Source organism: Carcharodon carcharias, chromosome 9, assembly GCF_017639515.1.
Source record: "Carcharodon carcharias isolate sCarCar2 chromosome 9, sCarCar2.pri, whole genome shotgun sequence".
Classification (NCBI taxonomy): Eukaryota; Metazoa; Chordata; class Chondrichthyes; order Lamniformes; family Lamnidae; genus Carcharodon; species Carcharodon carcharias.
The window spans coordinates 139746841-139773142 of record NC_054475.1 but is presented as its reverse complement, the minus strand read 5'-3'; the positions used below and the strand labels follow the sequence as shown (position 1 = coordinate 139773142).

Here is a 26302-nt window from a genome sequence, read left to right as displayed (position 1 = left end):
GACAAGTCCGGTGGAGCACTACAACACGGTCCCCAGAGGGTGTTACGCTTCTCGTTTGCTTGCTGCGCGCTACACAACCTGGTGCTGCAACAGGGGGAGGACCTGGCTGAGGAGAAGATGGATGAGCTGCACGTCTCCTCCGATGAGGAGGACGTCGAAGATGGTGGTGGTGATGAGGTCCTCGAAGGCAAGTATGCCGGTGATGAGGCCATTGCACTGGCCAGATGAGGCAGGCATGCTCGGGAAGCCCTCATAACCACAAGATTCATGGAGGATGATGACAAGATGCAGTAAGGACAGTCACAGCCCTGACATCCTCACATTGCATATGTGAACGTTTGACTCCTGTGTGGCTGATGGCAGTGCACGTACCATCAGTGCTCAGGCTCATGCCATGGAAACGCAGCGGAGGTCCTAACAGTCACTAGATTCCAAGAGGATAATGACGACATGCAGTGAGGAGACTCCATAGATCTTCACATTGCCTCCGTGAATTTCTGACTCCTGTCTGGCTGAGGGCAGCTAACTTGCTCTCTGTGATCAGGGTCATATCATGGAGCACAACTGTGAAATTTTAAATGCACCTGAGCCTGCACTTGTCCCCTTCGGGAGCACACCACCACTGGACACACAAGCTGAAGAGATGGGGGACAGCCCCATTTCAAAGCTGCTGAGAGCAGACAGAGAGAATGATGGAACTCTGATGTCCACGCATGACGTTCTGGCAGCAATGACAAGCACCATTGAGGTGCAGGCATCACTAAAGTGTCCATTGAGAGTAAAGCCAGACCATCAATTTGGTCTGAAGGTTACACATTTCACAGGGAAGAGACCCTGGACTGGAACACCTGCCTTTATCTTTGCAGCAACCAAGGTGGTGGTGGTGGGTGGTCATTTTAGGAGGAGAGAATTTGGATCGGCTGGACATTCTCAGAGTTACCTGGGTGGATGGCCCCGGGATGCTGAGCTGCTGGTCCTCTTCCCTATTGGTGCCCGACAGCCCCTGGCTGACTCCTTGAGGAGAAGGGGAAGCTTTTGTGAGATCAAGCTACCCCACACCCCTATCATGTTGACACTGCTGGAGGCCAACTATGGCATTAATGATGGAGTTCAGCCCATGCAGCAGTGCAGGACCGATGTCCTTGTCCAAGGTCTCTGTGGCGACCGCCATCCTGCCTGTGTTGACCTCGATGCATCAGCATGCCGATGCTATCACCTCGGACTGAAGGAGGATGGACTCCTCCATTTTCCCTGGCAATCTGAGGAATGTACCAGACATCCCTTCCTTATGTTCCCATGATTATCTTTGCAGCTCCACCACCTGATCGAGGACCGAGTCCAGTGGCTTATCATCTGACTTGGACTCAGCAGATGCCTTGCCTCCAGGAGTCGTCCTAGTGCTAGCAGCCTAGGATGTTCCTGTCGTCACCTGCTATGGAACAGATTGTGTGGTGTGCTCACCAGATTGTGATCCCAAGGCTACTCTACCTCTAGGTCCCACCGAGGTTTGTGTCGCTGCACTGGTGGAGGGTGTGGGTGAGCAACATGACTGGTCTTCGACGGTGCTGCCCTCAGGGTCCTAATCCGAGCTGCTCTCAACGCTGGGGTCAGGATCACAGTTGCCTGAGGGCTACTTCTCAGAGGAGCCTTGGAGAGAAAGTGGAGTTTCTTAGTGCTTGGCAGCCGCATTGAACACAGAACTGTGGACTCAGAGCAGCTTTGAGAGAGGGATCATGTGGTTGCTGATTCTCATCATTACCGTAGGAATGGTCAATGTCCTCTCTGGCTAGCTCCAGCGCATGACTCTCAAATGGGATGAGGGCCTTGATTTCCAGTACTCCACCCCACCCCGGTATGGGACCTCTCTCAGTGATTGTGCCCAATCTTGCCCTGCATAAAGACAGATGAAAAGAGTGTGAGCAAGGCACATGCCAGGCCAAATAAGAAGAATGCCAGACATGTATGTGTGCTGAGTGGATCCATGGACGGGATGACGAGGAGATCTCCAGAGGAGATGAAGCCAGATAAAGATGTGAGGGTGTGTGTGAGAGAGAGAGTGATGATGTCCTTTGAGCTGGCAGTGAGTGAGATGCCGGTGAAGGGGTGATGGGCTCGTGAGTGAGTGAGTTGAGATTGAAATGGTTGACTTACACTGGAAGCACGGATGAGATCATTCGTCTGATTTCTGCACTGGATGACCGACCTCTTGTGTGCAGCATTGGCACTGACCACCTCTGCCACTGCCTCCCAAGCCAAAGTGGTGAGTCTGATGGGCCTCCTCCGGCAAGGAGCAAGGTAGAGGACATCACGGCGGGCCTCCACAGAATCCAGAAGGTGTCCCAGGGATGCGTCACTGAATCAGGGGGCTGCAATCTTTCTGACTTTTGGGGCCATGTCTTCAGCAGAGCAGTCCCAGGCTGCAAGCATTGAGAAGTGTGAGCACGGCTGCATTTTAAATATGGTGCCAGGCATGAGGAAACAACAAGGTAACGGCATAGTGGGCCAATCATAGCGTGTTTCCCGTGACTGCATAATTTATGAGGCAGGAAGGGGACAAAATAGTGTGAAAACCCGCCATTTTGGCCAATGGATAAGATGTCTTTTTTCACAACCGCTACTGCACTCAGTCAGGGACGATTTCGCCCACAGTTTCACACAAGAGATTATTAGCAAAAATGAAAGTGCACAGAATTGGAAATAACTTTGTGCAATGGGTTATGAATTGGTTGCAAGGTAAGAGACAGAGCCTAAGGATAAAGGACACGTTCTGATTGGTAGAAAGTGAAAAATAGTGTTGTCCAGGGATCTGTACTAAGTCCTCAACTTTTCATTACATTGAATTAATGATGTGGATCAAGGAATTGAGGGATGGAATGTAGTCTAGCACGCTGGAACCCAGAGGCCTGATGTCAGCTTGAAATTGGTCCTCGGGCCTCATTAGAATTTTATGCCTGTTGTGCATTTTTAGGCAGATCATGCATTGAGTGTGCTAAATATTGGGCCACTTGCCTTACTGACAGCTGCCCAGTGGGAGGTTCCGAGAGGAGGTTGGAAAGGAAAACAAGATGGTGGGGTAACTGTGACAACTGGGAGCACTCCTGCTCCTCATGGCTCCACAGAAAAGATTTTTAAAAGGAAATTTTAACAACATGGACCTTTAATTGGCGGTCACAAGGGCCTTTAAATTCTGAGCAGAACAGTCCAGGTACCTACTCCATTTGGCATACAATAACTTATAGAGGCAGAGTCCTTCAACATGCATTCGGCCACTCATTAACATATATAAGGGACCTTACACCTGTTGAAGTTGCCTGCCTGGGATACCCAAAAAAATGGGTCTTATAATTTAGCAGTGGGTCAAATGCCTTGGTAGATTGGTTGTAGTCCATCCCACTGCTAAATCTGTGTGCATTGTGCCCTTTTTACCTCCAAAACTGTATATCCAAGTTTGTAGATGATACTAAGGTAAGAAACAAAGTTGTGGTGATGGAAGCAAGGAATTAAAAAGGGACATAGAGTGAGCAAAACTATGGCAACTGAAGCTTGATGTTGGTAGTGTGGGGTCATCAACTATGAATCAGATTATTATCTAATTATGCAAGGCAAGAAATTGAGGAGCAAAAGGTTGTAAATGCAAATGTACACAAATCACTAAAAATGAGTGCATTTGTCAAAAAGTAATGTAAAAATCTAATGGATTGTTGACTTTTCTATGAAAGGGGATTTAATGTTATGCATCATTTGCTATGAATCTTGGTCAGGTCTCATCTAAAGTACCGCATTAAATTTTTGTGGCTTTAATCTCGGGAAAGAAATATTGGCCTTGGAAGACCTTGTACAACTCTGATTCACCAGAATGATAACCCTCTCACGTTTATAGTACAATTGAATTTTCACTCTGAGTAGACTTACAGCGCAGATTTGTTCAAACAGTTTCACAGATTATTCTTTTCTTTTGTGACACAGGCGGTAAATGTTGGCAAAAACATCCGAGGTTACCACTACATGTTGGCTACTCTGGTAAGTGCTTTCTTTGTGGTTGATTGAATGATATGTATATGGCAAGACAGAATCATAGGATAGCTAAATGGTACATGAGTTAAAAATTGATCGTTTACCTCTTGAGTTCACATCCAACCCAGGTTAATGGATGGCTGACTTGGAGGATCCAAGTGAAGTTAATTTTGGAATTCTGAATTCAGTGCCAAACAATTATTGTCAACAAAGAACAAAGAAAAGTACAGCACAGGAACAGGCCCTTCGGCCCTCTAAGCCTGCACCGATCATATTGCCCGTCAACTAAAACATTTTGCACTTCCGGGGTCTGTATCCCTCTATTCCCATCCTGTTCACGTATTTGTCAAGCTGCCTCTTAAACACCACTATCATACCTGCTTCCACCACCTCCTCTGGCAGCGAATTCCAAAGACTCACTACCCTCTGTGTAAAAAACTTGCCCCGCACATCTCTATAGTTTTCTCCTCTCACCTTAAATCTATGTCCCCTAGTAATTGACTCTTCCACCCTGGGAAAAAGTTTCTGACTACCTACTCTGTCCATGCCACTCATAATTTTGTAAACTTCTATCAAGTCGCCCCTCAATCTCCGTCACTACCTGCTGTAGTGAGAACAGGTCCCACAGCACCTAACTGACATTAGCTGTCAAGCAAAGAGGTAAGTCGTGTAAGATATGGTAAATGTTACATTAGTATAGTGGAGGGTCTGCTTCTGAAATTCATAAGTGGGCAAAGTGTCAGAGTCAGAGAAGAGAAGAGAGAACTTTACTCTGCACCAAACCGTGTAATACCTTACAAAAGTGAAATACTGTGGATACTGGATTTTTTTCCCCTGTATTCTTTCAATGGGATGTGGGTATTACTGGCAAGGTCAGCATTTGTTGTCCATCCCTAATCGCCCTTAAACTGAGTAGCTTGTTAGGCCATTTCCGAGGGCAGTTAGGACATTGCTGTGGGCCTGGAGTCACGTGTAGGCCAGACAGCAGATTTCCTTCCCTAAAGGACATTAGTGAACCAGATGGGTTTTTACAACAATCAATTATGGTTTCATGGTCCCAATTACTGAAATTAGCGTTCAATTCCACCAGCTACCAAAGTGGGATTTGAACCCATGGCCCCAGAGGATTAGCCTGGGTCTCTGGATTAATAGCCCAGCGACATCACCACTACACCACCATCACCCCCCAAGAAATCAGGATTAAGAACGGAAAATGCCAGAAAGACTCGACAGATCTGGCAGGACCTGTGGAGAGAAAAACAGAGTTGACATTTTAAATCAATGACCTTTCATCATAACTAAGAAAAGTTAGACATGTAAAAATTGTTAAGCAAGTGAAAGGGGGAGGTGTAAAAAAAGAACGAAAGGGAAGGTTTGTTAAAGATGTAAGACAGGAGAGATTAAATGACAAAAATTGCTGGTGGTGCAAGGCCAAAGGAATTGGTAAAGAAACAAACGATGTGTATAGAGAAGGTGTAAATGGCAGAATGATGAACAGCTGTCATCCAAAAACAAGAACAAGAGAAATACAAGAGTAAAAACAAATGTAGCAAAGGAAAAGAAGGCGAAAATGGGGACCGAGGGTGATGGCCTGAAATTGTTGACCTCAAATGTTGAGTCCAGATGGCTGTAAAATGCCTAATCAAAGGATGAGGTTTTGTTCCTTGAGTTTACGTTGGATCATTGGAAAATGCAGGAAGCCAAGAAAATAGAGGTTAGCATGAGAGTAAGGTTGAAAATTATAATGACAGGTGACCAGAAGCTCCAGGTCACATTTGTGGAATGAACAGAGGTGTTCTGTAAAGCGACCACCCAATCTGCATTTGGTCTTCCCAAGATGACTAGTGAATACAGTATACTAAATTGAAAGAAGTACACGTAAAGCACTGTTTCACCTAGAAGGAGTGATTAGGATCTTGAACAGCGAAGAGAGAGGTGAAAGGGCAATTGTTACATCCCCTGTACGTGCATGGAAAAATGCCACAGAAAGTGGAGGTGGTATTGGGGGTGATTGAGGAGTGGACCATGGTGTCAGGGAGGGAACAGTCCCTTCGGAATGCTGAAAGGGGAGGGGAAGATATGTTTGGTGGTGGCATCATGCAGGAGATGGTGGAAATGGCAGAGTATGATCCATTGAACACAAAAGGGTGGAAGGTGAGGACAAAGGGACACTATTGTGGTTCTGGGGTGGAGGGTAAGGGCTGTGAGCAGAAGTCCAGGAAATGGGACAGGCACGGTCAGCCCCTCAGCCTACTCCACCATTCAACAAGATCACGGCTGATCTGAATGTGACCTCAACCCCACACTCCTGCCTACCCCCAATAACCTTTCACCCCCTTGTTAATCAAGAACCCATCTATCTCTGCTTAAAAATATTCAAAGACTCTGCTTCCACCGCCTTTTGAGGAAGAGAGTTCCAAATACTCACAATCCTCTGAGGGAAAAAATTTCTCCTCATCTCTGTCTTAAATGAGTGACCTCTTATTTTTAAACAGTGACCCCTAGTTCTAGATTCTCCCACCAGAGGCAACATTCTCTCCACATCCACCCTGTCAAGACCCCTCAGAATCTTAAAGGTTTCAATTAAGTCATCTCTTACTCTTCTAAATTTCCAGTGGGCACAAGCCTAACCAGTCCGGCCTTTCCTCATAAGGCAGCATGCCCATTCCTGGTATTAGTCTAGTAAACATTCTCTGAACTGTTTCTAATACATTTACATCTTTCCTTAAGTAAGGAGATCAGTACTGTATGCAGTACTACAGATGTGGTCTCACCAATGCCCTGTACAACCGAAGAATAACCTCCTTACTTTTGTAATCAGCTCTCCTCACAATAAATGATAACATTCTATTAGCTTTCCTAATTTCTTGCTGTACCTGCATACTAACCTTTTGTGATTCATGCACGAGGACACCCAGATCCCTCTGAATTTCAGATCTCTGCAATTTCTCATCTTTTAGATAATAAGCTTTTTTATTCTTCCTGCCAAAATGAACAGTTTCACATTTGCCCACATTATACTCCATTTGCCAGATCTTTGCCCATCACTTAATCTATCTATGTCACTTTGTAGCCTCCTTACATCCTCTTCACAATTTACTTTCTTACCTATCTTTTCTGTCGTCAGCAAATTTAGCAACAATTCCTTCGGTCCCTTCATCCAAATCATATATATGTTCATACCAAAAGTGCTTAATGGAAGGCTGAATCATCAAAACAGATGCAACTAAGATGAAGAAAATGGGAGAATGGAATGGAGTCTTTACAGGAAGCAGGTTGTGAGGAAATATAGTCGAGGCAGCTGTGGGAGATGGTGGGCCTACAGTGAATATTGGTTGGTAGTCTATCCATAGAAATAGAGACAGAGAAGTCGAGGAAGGAAAGAGAGTTGTACCATGTGAAAATGAGAGAAGGGTGGAAATTGGAAGCAAAGTTGATGAAATTTTCAAGGATGAGAGTAGAAAACGGCACTAATACAGTCATCAGTGTAACGGATAAACTAGTGAGGGAGGGGCCTGAGGAGGACTGGAACAAGGAACTTTCCAAATATTGCACAAAAGGCAGGCTTGGCTAGGAACAATGTGGGTACTCATTGCAATACTTTTATTTGGAGGAACTGAGTGAAGGTTAAGGATGGATTATTCAATGTGAGAACATGTCCAGTCAGGCAAAGAAGCATGGTGTTGGATGAAGACTGTTTGGGCCTCTGTTCAAGGAAGAAGCAGGGGGACTTAAGGCCATCCTAGTGGGAGGATGGAGATGGCAAGAGATTGGACCTCCATGGTGAAGAGGAGACATTAAGGACCAGGAAATTGAAAACTGCTAAAGTGACTCCATTCACAACTCCTCAAATAATGAAGCAGTCTGTGCACATATGCTGTAGGACCTGGACTGCATTCAGGCTTGGGTTTATAAGTTACAAGTAACATTTGCACTATACAAGTACTAGGCAATGACAATATCTGACAGGAGAATTCAACCGCTTACCCTTGACACCCAACGACATTACCATCACTGAATCCCCTGTCATCCAAATCCTGGGGAAGTCAGCATTGACCAGAAACTTAACTGGACCAGCTACATAAATACTGTTGCTACAAGGACAGGTCAGAGGCCGGGTGTTTTGTGGTGAATAACTTAGCTCTGACTCCCCAACACCTGACTACCATCTACAAGACACAAGTTAGGAGTGTGATGAAATACTCTCCACTTGCCTGGAAGTGTGCAGCTCCAACAACCCTCAAGACTTTGACACTATCCAGGACAAAGCAAACCATTAGATTGTCAGCCCACCCACCATCTTAAATGTATACATTCTCCACTAATGGTGCACCATGCCTACAGTGTATATCATCTGTAAGATGCACTGCAGCACCTTGACAAAGTTTCTGCAAACCCACAGCCTTTTCCATCTAGAAGGAAAAGGGCAGCATCGCATGGAAACATCAACACCTGCAAGTTCCCTTCCAACTTACACACCACCCTGACTGAGAAGGATATCATCGCTCCTTCATCGTCACTGAGTCAAAATCCTGGAATTCTGAACCCATCACCACTGTGGGTCTACCTACACCACAGCAAATCCAGTGGTTCAAGAAGGCAGCTCACCACCACCTTCTCAAAAGCACAATTAATGCACAGTTAATGCTGGCTTCGCCAGTGACACCCACATCCGTGAGAAAAATTATAAAAGTCATGCTCCATCTTTTCCTGCACACCACACATTTTTTCCACCAGGAGGGAGGGAGGGAGTTAAAATCAACTCCTCCATCTTTTTTCTCAACTTCATTCCTTTGAAATGTTTCTACTTTGATGTCTTTATTTCTTCACAGTTTCTAAATAATTTCACCATCACTCTGTTTGTCCTTTATTTTGCTGGCTGTTTCTCACTGTTTTGTCACCTCGCCTGAGTTGATTTTATTTTCCACTGCTCCATTTTTCTGTAAAGCTAATATAATAAGGAAGAGGTGCACTGTCAGGAAATTGCTTCGGAGGCTGTAGTAATGCTGTACTACCAGTCAGAAACCAATATTTGCATTAAGCAGTTTGCAATCGACAAAATCAAGACCGCAGCCTGAACAACACTCAACGCTCCCTCTGAGCTGCGTGGATGCATGGCTGCACAGCAATCGGAAATGTGCCGCACAAGGGGGATAAATAGGCAGCATTTCCTTTAAGATGTGTGCATTCATGGCCATGTGGCAATCTCAAAGGGACCAGGCAGTGCAACTGTACCACTGCACGTAACAAAGGAAAATTAGAGGGAACATTAGTTACACTGGTTGCAAATTACAATCTGGCTGGGATGAGAAAGCCCTGTAAATGCTTACACGTGTGCAAAGTTCTAACCCAATAAGTGTCTCAAGAATTAGGGTAGGTACATCAGGACCCTCAAACATTTGAAGTTTAAAGAAAGAAGTTAAAAAGAAAACGCCTAAGCACTTTTTAATTCTAATTTGTCCCAGTGTGATGCCAAGTTCAAATTGAGTTGGCAGCCCTCCATTAGCTGCAGTTATATCAGGGTCTGACTCTGAAGCCATTTTCCCATCATTACAAAATGAGAGAAGTGCTTCGCCATAAACATAAATCATAATATAGCTGCATCCTGACATTCTCTGAGAAAATGCATCCTGCCTGGTAATTCCTGAGATAACTATGGTGGGCAATTTCACGATTCACTGGGCAACTCGGAAAACCTATAGAAATAGACATTTGCAAGTAAATGTTTTCTGCATTTTTATTTTCATCAGGTCTGCTGTGCAGTATAGAATGTCAGTAAGGATTTTAAATCAGGCCTGAAGAAATCTTATCCAGTTTATTGCACTGCAGATATTTCACGATTGATATTTTGTCAGTTATTGGTTGGATCGTCTCAACTCAGTCATGCATGTGGTGCTTGCAAATGATTGCCCTTTCTTCCTCGTACTAGGAAAGAATAATACATTGCCTTTGGTACAATATTGCCTGAACACTAGCAGCAGCTGAGGCAATGTAGCACATCAAAACAGTGCAGATTTTGCTAATTAGACAGAAAAGAACACAGCTTTGCCACATGTCAAAACTGCCCGCATTGCCAAAATCAGTTCTTAGCACATGACTTTGAGTTCATTAGTAGCTGCAAAAACAGGTCTGTGTTTTTCTTTGATAAATCATTGTGAAGCTTAATTTTCCACCGCTGTTTGTGAAACACTCTTCACAGTAGCAAATGAATACTGAACAATGAATGGTTCCAAGGCTGCGTGATGCTGTCTTTACTGTGCATTTTACAGTACTCATTCATCGTTAGTCCTATCCAAAGATTAATTTATGCGGTGGGCACAGATTTAGCCAATACTTTCCTTCATGATGATTTCTTCAAGAAGCCTTCTCTTGAAGCAATTTCCTTTTGTGCATCAAGGGTTTTGAGTACAATCAGTGAAAATACCCAATGAAATTGCAACATTAACTGAGTACAGCATTCGAATGATTTCAAGGCTATGATTTAGTCTCAGGATTCAGCTTTGCTCTCGTGGGTTGTGATAGCATAAATCATAGAGACATGGAAAAAGGCCATTTGGCCCTTTGAGTCCATGCTGCCACTCTATAGAGCAATCCCATCAGTCCCATTCCCCCGCTCCCCACAGCCCTGCAAGTTTATTTCCCTTGAATGCCCTTCTAATTTCCTTTTGAAATATTGATCAGTTCCATTTCGACCACCCTCATAGACAGGGAGTTCCAGGTCATTACCACTCACTGAATCAAGAAGTTCTTCCTCACATTCCCCCTCTGCATCTCTTGCCCAAACTCTGTGTTTCTTACTCCTCTCAGCTCATGGGGACAGATTTTTCTGGTATACTAATTAAACCTGCCATAATCTTGTACACCTCTAATAAATCTCCCCGCAATGCCTTGTGCTCCAAGGAGAATAACCCCAGCTTCATTCCTGGAACCATTCTGGTAAATCTCCTGTACACCCTCTCAAGGGCCTTCACAAAGTGTTGTGACCAGAACTGAATGCAATACTCTGACTGTGGCCTAACCAAAGCTTTACAAAGGTTCAGCATAACTGCCCTGCTTTTGTACTCCATATCTCTATGAAGTTCAAGATCTTACATGCTTTGCTGACTACTCTCTCGATATGTCCTGCCTCCATCAAAGATCTATGCACATGAAACTCCAGGTCCCTCTGTTCCTGTACATTCTTTAAAACTGTGTCATTAAATTGCCAAAAGGTATCATCTCAGACATCTCTGTATTAAATTTTTCACCTGTCACTTGTCTGCCCATTATGCTAGTTTATCTATGTCCTGTGGAGTCAACTGGCACCATTCTCGCTGTCTTCCACACCTCCAAGTTTGGTATCAATGGCAAACTATAGAGATCACCAACCATCTTCCAGTCTAAAAACAACCAATTAACACCACTGTCTGTTTTCTGTCCTTAAGCCAATTTTTTCTTCAAGCTGACATTGACCCTCCTATTCCATGAGCATCACTTTATTAATAAGTCTTTTATGTGGTACTTTCATAAACACTTTCTTAAAATTCTTATTGACAACATTCATTGCTTTCCTCAGCGGGTCGGACAGCACCTGTGAAGAGAAACAGGGGAGTTAATGTTTGAGGTTGGTGATGACCCTTAATCACAACTGATCTAAAGAGCTTAACAACTGTTGTAGGGAAATTGCTGGAATCTATTATTAAGGAGGTTATAGCAGGGCACTTAGAAAATCTCAACGCAATCAAGCAGGGTCAACATGGTTTTGTGAAAGGGAAATCATCCTTGACTAATTTATTGGAGTTTTTGAGGAGGTAGCAAGCAATGTGGATAAAGGAGAGCCCATGGATGTGTTGTACTTGGATTTCCAGAAGGCAGTTCACAAGGTGCCATGTCAAAGGTTACTATGCAAAATAAAAGCTCATGGTGTAGCATAGATAGAGATGGTTAGCTAGCAGGGAACAAAGAGTAGGGATAAATGGGCCTTTTTCAGGTTGGCAAGATGTGATGAGTGGACAGCCAGAGGGATCAGTGCTGGGGCCTCAACTATTTACAATTTATTTTAATGACTTTGATGAAGGGACCGAATGTATGGTTGCTAAATTTGCTAATGACAGAAAGATAGGTAGGAAGGTAAGTTGTGAAGAGGATATAAGGAGTCTGCAGAGGGACACAGACAGGTTAAGTGAGTGGGCAAAAATTTGGCAGATGGAGTATAATGTGGGAAAAGGTGAACTTGTCCACTTTGGCAGGAAGAACTGAAAAGCAGCATATTATTTGAATGGAGAGAGGTTGCAGAACTCTTGAGGATCAGAGGGATCTGGGTATCCTGATACATGAATCAGGAAAAGTTACTATGCAGGGACAGCAACTGACTAGGAAGGCAAATGAAATGTTATTGCTTATTACAAGAGCAATAGAATATAAAAGTAGGGATGTTTTGCTACATTTGTACAGGACATTGGTGAGACCACATCTAGAGTACAGCTTGGTCTCCTTATCTGAGAAAGGATATAAATGCATTAGGAGCAGTTCAAAGAAGATTCACTGAACTGATACCTGGGATGGCGGGGGGATGTCTTGCGAGTAAAGCTGGACAGGCTGGGCCTGTATCCATTGGAGTTTCGAAGATTGAAAGGTGATCTTATTGAAACATATCAATAAGGTACTGAGGGGACATGACAGGTGGATGCTGAAAAGATGTTTCCCTTTGTGGGAGAGACTGGAACTAGGTAACACAGTTAAAAATAAAGGGTCTTTCATGTAAGAAAGAGATTAGAAGAAATTTTTTCTTAGATGGTTATGAATCTTTGGAATTCTCTTCCTCGGCGAGCAGTGGTGGCAGGGTCAATGAATGTTTTTAAGGCAGAGGTAGATAGATCCTTGACTAACAAAGAGGTCAAAGGTTATCAAGGGTAGGCAGAATGTGGAGTTGAGGCCACAATCAGACCAGCCATAACCATATTGAATGGAAGAGCAGGCTCAAGGGACCGAATGGCCTACTACTCCTAATTTGTATCTTCATGTGTAACTGAGGAAGGATAGAAATGTAATAGGTTTTGAGCAAGTAACAGAAGGGACAGGGAAGGTAAAACAAAAGGGAAGGTCTGTGATAGGGTGGAGGGCAGGAGTATAATTTTAGATCGTAACCTCTGCCTGCCCATTGTTTCATGGGGGTTTTTTTGCTAGTTTTCCTCGTTTCTTTCTTTATTCATTCACTTTGCATTCAGACAGCTGCTATCCAGCCATTCACACCGCATCTGTATGCATATTTTTTTCTTTACCTATTGCCACACCTCTTTGGCTTTTGTATCATGAAACATTTTTTATTTAATCTCTCCTGCCCTCCACTCTATCACAGACCTTCCCTTTTGTTCCTCCCATCCTTCACTAGCTCAAAATCTATTACATTTCTGTCTTTCCTCGGTTCTGATAAAGGATCATCAATGACCTGAAACATTAACTTTAGATTATATCTTCTGGTCGGTGTGCGGGGGTGGGGCCTGCTCACTGATGCGTAAAATGATGTGGGACGATGTCGGGTGGAACTCCTGACGTCACCCCGGGTCATTTCCATTTTCAAGTCGGCAGGGGCGCAGCCGAGTCAGCTGCGCGCCCGCCGACCTGCCATCGGCCTATTGAGGCCATTGAAAAACTAATTAAGGTCATTAATGGACCTACCTGTCCAACCTTAAGGTTGGTGGGCAGCCAGAAGCCCTGGCAGGCTTCGGAAAAAGCATGAAACCTCATCCACGGGCAGGATGAGGTTTCATGAGGGTATTTAAATTTTTATCTAATCTTTCAGTAAAAGTTATGGACATGTCCCAACTCAGGTGACAGTGTCACATGGGTGGACACGTCAAGGAAATTTTTTAACATTTGTATTAAAAAATTTAATTCCGAGCCGATCTCCCTGAGGCAGCACTTAGCCTCAGGAAGATCTGTGCGCTGTTTCATTCGCACGTGCAAAAGAGCGCACTCCCGGCTCAGGGAATTCCCCCCCGCCCACACAGGGAGTGCTTCTGAATGGATGTCACGCTGGGCAGGCCTGATTGGCCCGCCCACGTAAAATGGCGGCACGCCCCCAATCGGGGGAGTCAATCGGAGGCACGCCCGCCTGCACCCACTCCCGCACTTCCCCCCCCTAATGGGTGGAAAATTTTTCTCTTTGTTTCTCTCCACAGATGTTGACTGACCTGTGTATTTCCAGCATTTCCTGTTTTTATTTCAGATTTCCAGCATCTACAGTATTTTGCTTATATATCCATTGCTTTCCCTTCATCAACCTTCTCTGTTACTTCATCAAAAAAATTCAATTAGATTAGTCAAGCACAATCTGCCTTTTACAAATCCGCGCTGGCTTTCCTTTATTAACTCAGCCTCGCCAAGTACCTGTTGATATTTTTTTCCCTGTTTACTGTTTCTGAAACTTTACCCAACACTGACGCTAAAGTGAATGGCCTGTGGTTACTAGGAATATCCTCATACCCATGCTTGAATAATTTCTTGATATTTTCTGATTCCTTGATAACATGGCAACTCTTTCTGGGTAACCATCATTCCGTATTTGAGTGAATCTATCTCAGAATGCTGTGATGGTGAAACTTGGCATTGCATCATCAGAGTTTCCCTGAGACTTTTCAGGTGAGCCTTGGAAAGGCAGCAAATCTACTGCTTGGGACTGCATTATATCCATAAAACAACAGTATCTTTATGATCAATACCTTCTCTTAATTGTTGCTATCTTGGTACAGAAGAAAATTTATAATCAAGTCCATTACCCACAAAGATAGGTAAAGCTGCGAGTCAACATAGAATGATGCTTGAGACAAGGCAAAAGCTCTGGGATCATTTTAAAGGCAGTTAGATGCTGAGCTATGGGAACTAAAAAGAGGATAAAATTGGTCTCGAGCAGTAGTGTAATACAGCCAATGGTGAATCAGAAGCCTATTTTACACACAGTCCAATTTTTTTTTCCATTGGTCTTGGCAGCCAATAACTTCCAAAAGCCCAGGACAGCTGTTTAAAACGGGCATTAGGACACTCAAATCTGCAAATTAGGTTCCAGCAAAAGACAAAATTCCCAACCTTGGTCTCCTGTACAAATATGGTGAAAGGGTAATTGTTATTCTTCTGGTAGACAATTACATTTTTCTACCTGTAGAGTTGCAGGATTCAGGTCTTAGGGGACAGGGATTGGCAGGTTATTTGATCACCGGCAGACATCATAGCTGAATGTAATTTGATCCTCGGCCAATGTCCACAGATGTGCACTATCCAGCAAGGTCCTGGGTAACAAATTGAGACAGAAATCCTGACTGATGTTCTCCTTTCTTAGTCTGGCTAAAGCCTCCTACCCTAGCTGAGATCCAGCCAACTCAGCACCAGCTAGGGATCAAACCCTGGATTTTTCTGATCTGTGCAAGTGCACGACACGTACCTTTACCCAGAGGAGCCATCAGGAGAGCCAAGATGACACTTTTTTTTAGAAATGAACAGGGCATTGTAGGGGAAAATAATCCTTAAAGATATGGGATACAATATTTTGTTTCAGTGGTTGAATTATGCCTGTCTTTTTGTGCATTGCAGGGCTTCTCTGATCTCGTACTTGATAAATTCATTGAGACAGGAGTCAATGTCACTGGCTTCCAGCTTGTGAATTATGAGGATCCAATGGTGCAAAAATTCATGCAGAGGTGGACAAAGCTGGATCAGAGAGAGTACCCTGGAACTGCTGCCAGCACATTAAAGGTATGGTCTTCATCCTGGAAAATATTTTCCACTGTGCTACAAATTCAATTGAGAGTAGGTCAGATCCTAAAAATAGAACAACTTGGATATTTCAGGCTGCCTTATTAACGCTGAGAAGATCCACCCTATAAAATAATTTGGAAAGATTTCTAAATCAGTGCCAGGAATAAAAACTATTCAAAGTAACTATGATGCAACAATAACATGGGGCAGGATTTTCGGGTCATCAGGCGAGCACGGCGCGCGAGCCTGGGAGCGGCTGGGAAACCGTCCATCACCTGCGATCGGCCCCTGACCCCAATTTCACGCTGGCTGGCCAATTAACGGCTAGCCAGCGTGAAAGGGATGCTGAGGAGCTCAGCGCTGCTAGGGTGGGGAGGGCAGGAGGAGGGCGAGCGCAAAAATCTGCGCGTGTGCGGGGGACCCCACATTGAAAGCTCCCTGAAGGCAGGGAGCTGAAGAACATTAAAAGCAAAAATAAAGATTTTAAAAATGTGAGAAGAATGTCCCCTCTTAGGACTCAGTCACAGGAACATTAGCAGAATAAAAATTATGTCGCAACGTTTTGATTTGATTGTGGAAACCTCATACCGCCCATGGACGAGGCTTCCTAAAAGATCCAAAGGCTGCCTGGCCGATTTGCCCGCCCGCCAACCGTAAGGTTAATCGGCCTCTTAAATGTGGGCGGGCGCGCTGCCGACTCTTGCACCCGCCCGCCAACCGAAATACTGTGCAAGTGCGCGATGACATCGGGACGCTCGCCAGATGACATCACGCGCTAGTTTATGCCTAATTGGGTCAGGCGCGCGCCCACCCACAGGACGTAAAATCCTGCTCTTGAATTTATATCATGCACTTAACGTTGCTTTAGTTAAATATTACAAATAATATGGCATGTACTGACATATTAGATGTATTAAATTTAGGTCTGTACTTGTAGTTTGAATGTAGGGTCGTGTTTTATTTGTGAATCATTGAGATGCATCATACTGTAGCTCATTTTGGGGATCATACTTGTCTTTGCTGGTGTGTCCCTGCCCTCCTGTGCACTCAGTACTGTCTGGCATCACACTCCTCTTTCAGGCTCCCATTCCCCTGGATCTTCTCCAGTCTCTCACTCAATGCTCAGTCGTCCATTAATATTTCTAAACTTCAAGTCCCCTACTTCAGTTTTCCACTATTATCTCCAGCTTTTTGGTTTCCTGTTTCCATTCTTTATGGTTTTGGCCCCCATTCCTTGAGCAAAATCTTGTTGAGATGTCAGGCGTCTTGCCTGGCCCACTTTCAAGGACACGGGCAGAGGAGGGTGGCATAAATTTCCCCCCCATAGTCTCTACAGGAACCAGCCCAAAGTTGCCCCCAGCTTCCAACTGGCTCAATTCTCTGCATTACACTGAGTCATAATGTCCTCAGTCCAGTGAAAGTTGGTTCCCTCAGTCTCCTGAGAATCCCCAAACCGACTTCCAGCAGCAAGACCCACTCTGGGATTCCGTCTCCTGGCATGCCAGGGCAAATCTTCCATTGTCCTTAAATCTCTAAAGGTTCTGTCTCCTTAACCAGAGAATGAACTCCCACCAGCATTTTGCCTGTAATGTAATAGAGAACAGCCTTTTCCCCTGATGCCCATATAGCATCTCTTTCTCTCTGTGTCCAGGGTTTCTGAGTCAGACTGCCTAGATTCTGTAAGCCTGTATGGTGAAGCTAGCTGCTTTGTCCTATGTGTTCAGATGTTAAGCCTGACACCTAATTTTCAATAAGGCTTAACCTTGGCCCCTGTCCTCATGGTAACCAGGCTACAAAGGTTTATTATTCAGCAGAACTAGCAGCAGGTCAAACGTTCCCTTTTACCTTGATTTAGAGAGACAGTTTAAAACATAATCACCGTATAGCATCCAGCAGTGTATCATCTGTAAAAAATCTATTGAGATGGGTCTTGAAAGTTCCAATTGATTCAGAATCCATGGCTTTTTGGGGAGGAAAAGTTCAAAATTTTCACTCCATGAGATCCCGATTTAGCACTTGAGATTTTTACCAAATGTAGGTGAGTTGGTAAGCAATAAAACAATTCCTTCAACCAACGAGATTTCAATAAAATAAACTTCACAAACTATGCAATATCTCCAACTCAGTAATGATATATTATTTTATGGGTATTGGCTTGAGACTTGTTTTGAGTAACGTGGAGCCAGCAGATCTGAGCTATAGCACTAATTCTGTGTTGCACTCCTGCCACTTAACCATGGCCTCACTCACCAGGATTCTGAGCTAATGGGGAAGTTAGTTTTGTGCTAATATTAACAGGAGTTTTGAAAGATTCCAGGTAGATTCTTGCCAGCTGCAGTTATATTGCAGGCAGTTTGAAGTGATATGGGACTACCTGGAGTTGTTTCATGATCCATCTGTAAATGTGGTTTGGCAATTTCACTCTGGAAATGTAGCAGGGATACAGCCAATGCAAAAATAAAATAGTATATCTGACTTATTAATTTGCGCAGCATGCATTTTTAAGACAAACTTGGCATCTGCAGATGACTGGAAAAAAAAACAGTTATGGTGTGAATCTTATAATCAATTCATTCAGTTATGATGTTTATCAGTAAGTTGTTTGTGCACAAATCATTAACTCTCATTAAGATATATCTCTGCGCATCCTGCAGCATGGGTTGCAAGGTTGCAATTGCAACACACATTAAATTAGGATTTTTAAACAATTAATTGCTTCTGCTTCCTTTAATTTATCCGTTCAGTTTAACACCCTTGTTTAAGTAGCACACAAAGCAAGTTTAGACAAATGCATTAACATTCTCATTACTAATAGTGCATAATGTAATTTAAAGGTGTTCAAGGTTTACTTTCCATCAGGATTTCTGCTTAAACGTTACAATCGAAATATAAGATATAAATATAAATAAATAAATAAGTCAGGTTCAAGAAAAAGGCATTTAGCTTAAACCTCATTTATCCAGTGCTTTAACTCTCAAATCTCTAATTTGAACATCACAAGGTTTTTATGAAAAACTATTCCAAACATTTGCTGCTAATAACCATTCATACTATTACCAATGTTATGTGCTACGTTGAAATAAATAATAAATCATTATCAACCAGAATAAAATGAGCAGGGAGAAAAACTGATATCTGCAGGAGGCGGGGAAGCAGACAGATCAAGGAGGTTGGTTTACCAGGTTAACTTGTTGGGCCTTTACAGGACTTGTCTCCTAAATGATAAACGGTGCTGTGAAATCACTGACCTCATGGATTAAGTCACTTTCGCCTCCATAAGCTGTCAAGTTTCTCAGAGGCTCAGAAAACCAGGCCGCCTGCAGTTAAAAATGGAATGACTGTTGGAATGTAAGCGTGCAGCCTCATTTTAGCATTTAAATAACCAAACAGCTATTCATGAGTCGTTTGGTTGTCCAGCTCTAATCTGTACCTCCATACAGTCTAGAAGTGGGTGGGTTCAGCCCCTGCTCCAGATGTTTTGCATTTTAACCTCTGTTGTAGCTTGAATCCACGCATTTTTGGGAGTTAAGATTCAGTCTTTTTTTGTCCAATATTTTTTTTCTGAATGCTCATGCATCTTCAAACAAGCGTGGAATCAGATGCAAACTTAAATAGCTTTTTTGGCAGGACATCAGAAAGGATAGTATCAAGATAGCACATAATTTCATTCAATGCAGAATGAATAGATCTTTTGCTGTGCCTTCAGCAATCGGAAGGTTCTTGGCCAGTTTATGCAATAATTTCCAGTCTCTAAATAGGGGAATTATGGCAAGCCTTGAGGTTATACCTACCTACTTGATCACATCCTATAAGCACATCCCTCTTGTCTGTCTCTTAGGGATGGATTTTACATCGAGGCAGCAACTCCCACCACCGGGACTGAAAGCAGGCAATGAACCAAAGTTTCGTGTACAATATTATCAGGGCCAGCCAATTAAGGGCAGACACGGGGCGGGCGGGAGTAAGTTCCAGAACATTAGTTGTTGGTGCCACCTTTAATAGTCGGGCAGCAGTACAGGATAGTAAAAGCAGTTCGGAAGGGACATGGCCGCAGTGGAAATGGACAAAATGTCCGAAGTTCAATCAACTGTAACCCCAACATGCAGCAATGTCTTCCTAGAGGTGCTTCTCTCGGCTGAAGGGGAACAGACAGAAGTCCTGCTCCCCCAGCACAGCAGACCAAGCAGCTCTGGTTGGAGATGATGAAAAATGGGCAATGACCTGATGCATTCTATTAAGGTGAGTGCAGTACATAACATTAATCTAGCATCGTTAAATGTGACTGAGAATAAGAGCTGTCAGTGGAAGTGCCCTGGCATCACCAGTCAGGCAAAGGTGACTCTGGCACAGTCGTGCAAGAGGCTTGCCTGTAGTTGGACAGTCGGGCTGTCACCAACCATCTCTGATGGGTGACTAACAATGGAAATGTACATGCTTGCAAGAGAAGAGAGTTCATAATACTCGGGAGATGTCCAGCACCAGAAGAGGCCTTCCCTACAGGCATCCTGACTCCTATGGAGGAACAAGTGCTGGAGCTAGTTGGAATGGAGGCAGGCCAAGCTCTTGCAGATGGCGAGACAGGTAGAGCCCTGGGAGAGAAAAGTTTAAAGGATGGACACAAGAGACTTTCCGGTGAGCACAGAGAATGCTACACATGTGTGCACCACTGCTCAGATAGAGCTTCAGTTGATGAATAGTTAGAAGTACATGTTGGAAAGAGTATAGGCCTGTCATCAGTCTTATCTCTTTTGCAGTTCACAGACAAGAGTGGCCAGCCTCCGATCCTGACACTCCCACTTCTCCCACACTCTCCACCAGTACAGATACACTCATGTCAGTGGGTAGTCACACGTAGTTAGTAATGGGCTCACATTCTATTAAGCACAGCACAGACATGCCTGAGCAGCTGATGGGGACACTGAAGGTTGAAGTGACTCATACTCAGAGGACTGTTGAAGGGCACTGCAGTGCTGAGCCTCAAGGTGAAGACAGGCCTCTGGAGACATCAACAAGGTGACAGTTGCTGGAGCTGCAGAGTGAGGAGTATGAACATCTAATGGAACTTCCATGGGCTATGTACACCCTGGCATGGACAATGGAGGAGTCTATCTAAGCCATGAGTGCTACCATGAACCTGGCATGTGAGTACATTGCATTTGGCATTGAGAGACTGACAACGCTCATGGGAGCTATATGCAACAGACGACCCAGTGGATGCTGGAGATGTGTGTAGATCTGCAGGCCATCAGCACTTCCATGAGCTCCGTGGAGCAATGGCTGAGAAGGGAGAATAAGACTCCTGAAGCCATCACCAGGTGCTTGTACTCTTAGGTAAGCAGGGAGGGAGAAGTATGCCCTGCTGTCTGCAAAATCTTGGGGCTCCTCCTTTGGACAGAAGTTCTGCAGCCCCTCTGACAGTGACACCAGCACCTCACAAAGTCATGGAGACAGAGAGCACTCCTACACATGTGGAGGAGGCCCTCAATATGCCTGGCCCCTCAGGCAACTAGAGAGCAATTGCTACAATCATTGAAGGTCAGGGAGCAGTATGTTCAGCAACCTGCCTCCACATCTGCTGATAGAGCAGTGGGAGTACCTGAAAGCATGTGAGAAACTCCATATAGGTGCACTGGGGTTGTACAGGGTTTTTTTTATGACCGATGTTACCTTGATATGTACTTGTCTGAAATGAATTGTAACATTGTGCACCAATGAAAGAATCCTTTTTTTTTATATATACACGACTAGGCCATTGACAGTTTACTGGCTCCCACAAAAGGTGTCATGAGAAAGAAGCATACCGAATGAGGTCACAGCATTTCCCTAGCAGCTGCTGCCTCATGATGACAGCTGCAGGAAAATGGTAAGGGCAGCCAAGGAAAAGACAACAGGTCTGCAGAAGGTGGAAGGTGTTTTGAATTGACTGGGTAAGTGAGGTACAGATGAAACGTGCATGTATTAGTATTGAGCATATCTGTCATGGCACGTTCCCTGATGTCCCTCAGGACCATCATCCTGTTGCCCCGGTCACCACCCCCCTCCATATCCTTATCCTCCGAGGAGGCATTTTGCTCCAGAATGTCCTCATTATTCAACAATTCTCCCCTCTGTAGCACCAGGTTGTGCAGAGTACAGCACACCGCTCTGATATATAAGACTTTTACGTGGGATATTGAAAGGCTCCACCAGATCAATCAATACGTCAGAAGGCCTATGGCCTAGTCAATGGTTGCTCCAGTTATCCCTTAGCAAATGTTATGTCTCTCATCTGCATCTGTACTGGGACTCCCCACTGGCATAAGCAGCCATCTCTTGTGGATAGCCCTTCTCAGCCAGTATCCATCCTTCAAGGTGGGGGAGCACCTGAAAAGGTTGGGCACTTGGAATTGCTTTAGGACGTAGGTGTCATCAATGCTTCCTGGGAACTTTGCACAGAGCTGAAGGATCTGTCTGAAATAGTCACAAACCATCTGTATCATTGAGTGAGTGGAACCCTCTTCTGTTGATGAAGGCTGCTGCCTGGTCTGTGTGAACCTTGATGGCCACATGCATGCAGTCGATGACACCATACACCTCAGGCAATCGAGCAATGGCACCGAATCCTAGAGCCCACTCTGCCTCACTGTCCAGATGGGTGAGGAAGCGCATGCATTCACTGACCCTATTGAACATGGCATTGGTAATCTATTGATGCAGCAATGAGTCACACAGAAATCCCCAAAAGATCCCTGGAATGATCCTGAGACATAGAAATTCAGCGCCATGGTGACTTTCAGCGCAACAGGTGGCCGCCCCTGTCCATTGGATTCATCTGTCGTCTTGGCACCCAGCTCAGTGATGGTCTCCCCATAGAGGCACAGTCCCCTCTCTGCCTTTCTCCTCCCCGCACCCTTCCAGGCTCTTGATCCTTTCTGGTTGCTGTTGCTCCATTACCCGTAGCTGCAGCTTTCACCCTCTCTGATGTTCCATTTCACTGGAGGTCTCAAAGCTTGAGTAAATGAAACTCATGGCAAAAGGTCACACATTCAGATCTCAGTGCCACCCCACCCACCCACCCTTGCTCTCTAGATACCAGTGCCAAGTCCGAGATGACACTCAAACGGAATGACCAGCTGTGCCAGGAAAATTTACCCCTGCTTCCGATTGCTACTTCTGCTACCCATTCGGCTCCACCTTCCCTGCTAACCACGCTACCTCATGGAATAGCTTCTGACTGCATCCAACACCGATCTCCTGCCAAGCCTACGACTGGTTATAGCTGGCAAAGCTATGAAACATCATCGTCCCCATGCACCCATGCAAAAGTTATAAAAACCTGATAAAATTGTTGGCAATTACCTTCCCACCTTGCTCTAGCACAATCTCCTCCCACCAGTCTGGCAACCTTTTGTACATTCTGGAAATGACATAAGGCTTTGGATCTCCCTCCCTGTGCCTTCCACTGCAATTTTATGAATTGTCCCACCTCCTAGCCCATCTCCGTTGGGCTGTTAAAATTTAGCCCTTAATCTTTTTTAGACAGTAACAATCCCAAAAGCTTTTCTCCTGTCTCTGAATAATGTGCCCATCATTTATAACTTTCTCCTTATAATCATTTCTGTATTTCCTTGTGCTAAGTTACGGGCCATCTTTTTACTCATACTTTTTGAACAATTGATTTTTATCATATATCTGTGACACTGTAACTTATACACCTCTAGTTGTCTCACTTCTTCATTAGAGGTCCAATTTTTAGGTCTATATAATGTATCTTGTTTTTAGCCCTCAATTTATTCTATGATTGCACAGAAATTCCTTTGGGTTGTTAAGTAGATGCAGCCATGTAAAATAATGGAGATATATTCTATCTCATGCTTCATAAAATTTTCCTGCACAATTTATGAGCACAACGACTTTTTTAAAAAATTCATTCATGGGATCTGGGCATCGCTGGCAAGGCTAGGATTCATTGCCTTTTATGGCTAAATGCCCTTTAGAAGTGAACTGTTGCAGTCCTCATGGTATAGATACAGCTACAGTGCTGTTAGGGAGGGATTTCCAGGATTTTGACCCAGCCACCCTGAAGGAATGACGAAGTAGTTCCACGTCAGGATGGTGTATGGCTTCGAAGGAAAATTTATAGGTGGTAGTTTTCCCTTTTGGGTGATAGAGGTCACAGGTTTGGAAGGTTTTGGAAAAGGAGCTTTAGCAAGTTGCTGCACTGCATCTTGTAAATGGTACACGCTGCTGTTATGGTGCATCTGTGGTGGCGGTAGTGAATGTTTAAGGTGATGAATGGGTGCCAAACAAGTGCTCTGCTTTCTCTTGGATGGTGTCAAGCTTCTTGAATGTTGTTGGAGTTGCAGTTATTCAAGCAAGTGGATCCTATTCCATCACGTTCCTGTCCAGTGCCTTGTAGATGGTGGACAGACTTTGGCAAGTTAAAGGATGAGTTACTTGCTCTTGTCACAGTATTTATGTGGCTTGTCCAGTTAAGTTTTGCATTAATTGCAACTGCCAGGATGTTGATGGTGAGGGTTTCAGTGTTGGTAATGCTATTGAATGTCAAGGGGAGATGTTTAGATTCTCTCTTATTGGAGATGGTCATTGCTTGACACTTGTGTGGCAAAAACGTTGCTTGCCACTCATCAGCCCAAGCCAGAATGATCAGGTCTTGCTATTTATGAACATGGACTGCTTCAGTATCTGAGGAGTTGCAAATGACACTGAAGACTGCATTCATCAGTGAACAACCCCACTTCAGAGCTCATGGAAGGAAGTTCATTGATGAAGCAGCTTAAGCTGGTTGGGTCCAGGACACTGCCCTGAGGAACTTTAAAGCGATGCCCTGGGGCTGAGACAATTGGCTTTGAACAGTCATAACCATGTTCATTAGCAACACAAAATAGTTAATGGGCAGAATTTTCAGTTCAGCAGGCGGGTGTGGTCAGCAGATCTGGGAATGACCGGGGAACGGACTCCCGACCGCGTTAGGGCCCCTACCGCGATTTTACACTGGCTGGCCAATTAACAGCCAGCCAGCATGAAGTGTGCGCTGAAAGGCTCAGCAATGCCAGGGTGGGGACGGGAGAAGGGCGGGTGCAGACGTAAGTGTGGGCACAGGCAAGTGCGGAATGAGAGCTCCCTGAAGGTACAGAGCTGCCTCAGGGAGCTGAAGAATTTAAATGCAGTAAAAGATAGATTTTAAAATCTGGAAAAAATATGTCCACGCATCAGAATCAATCACCTGAACATATAAATGATGAACATTCTGTCCATACATATTTTTTTTATTTAATAACAGAAACCTCATCCCATCCTTGGATGAGGCTTCATCAAAAATGCAAAGTCCGCCTGTCAGATTTGCCTGCCTGCCAACGTTAAGGTTGGACCACGAAAAATCGAGGACAATTGGAACTTTAATGGGCTTAATTGCCCTCTTGATTGCCGGTGGGTGCGCTTCCAACATTCGCGCATGCCCACCAACTGAAATATCGCGCGATTGTGGAATGACAGGACGCTCGCCCGATGTCATCATGCATTATTTTACGCTCAAGCGGGTGGGGCGCGCACGTGTATGCCGAGCTGAAAATCCTGCCCAATGTTTTCCTCATTGGTTGAAAGATTTGAATGCCAAAACAAATGTTAAATAAACTTACATGTTGGCAGCAATTCATTTGCACTCAAAAATCTCCATAGTTTGCCCATGATTTTCAATGAAAATTATCCACTTACATTTGCCAATTGATGCATGACACTCTGGAGATTAAATTTAGGAAAGTCCATGAGCGCAAGTTATAGATGGTCTAGCAGAAAGAGGAAGTCCATGCTTTGAGACATCAGGTCCAGAAAGGGTGATGGATTCCACAAGAAGGGCAGCACAACTCACAATCCCTTAGCTCCAAATAACACAAATGAGTTTCACTGTCTTCTGGCCATTGTTCCCATTTTACTGCCAATTCAACTAGTTAATTACAGAGGTATTGTGAGAACTACCAATTAAAGGTAGCATTTTCAAGTGGGAAGGAAAGCATAATTATAACCTATTCTGATCGAACAACTGCTATGCAGTTATACAGTGATAGCTTCCTTTGGCATTTACAGCTTTGTATCAGTGTAGATCTCTGCTGATGCCAATTGAAGGGCTTGGAAGTCATCCTTATGAAAAACATAATCTTTAATTGTCTATGTCAGTCAATCATTCATTTCCACTAAGCAATGCTACAGCCAGATTGTGTGTAAGGTGTTAGCAATTATATGAACAGTGCAACAGTTGCACCTGAACATCTGTGGCTAACAATTTATAAGGGACAATATTTAGCTTCTCCATCTGTGATGTAGTTGTCGAACTCATTCAATTTTCTACACCCAAAGTAATTACTCCAGCTGATATCAAAAAAGCAACATACAAGGGTCTTAAACTGCAAGCAGTATTTACACCCGAATAAATGACACAAGTAAAAGACCAATTACAATTTGTCTGACAAAATCTATCCACCATTGAGAAGGACATCATTCCATGTGATGAATTATACTTACCTCAATAGAGCTACAAGATTCAAATGCATCTCTTAACCAC

General features: G+C 44.1%; 1 protein-coding gene across 1 annotated transcript in view; it reads left to right on the top strand.

The window, feature by feature from the left end:
- gria3b (glutamate receptor, ionotropic, AMPA 3b) overlaps nt 1–26302 on the top strand; it is a 502427-nt gene that overhangs the window by 257541 nt on the left and 218584 nt on the right. The window contains exons 6-7 of the mRNA XM_041195164.1: nt 3967–4020; nt 15580–15741. Coding sequence (XP_041051098.1) covers nt 3967–4020; nt 15580–15741 — 216 coding nt within the window. The remainder of the gene's footprint in view (nt 1–3966; nt 4021–15579; nt 15742–26302) is intronic.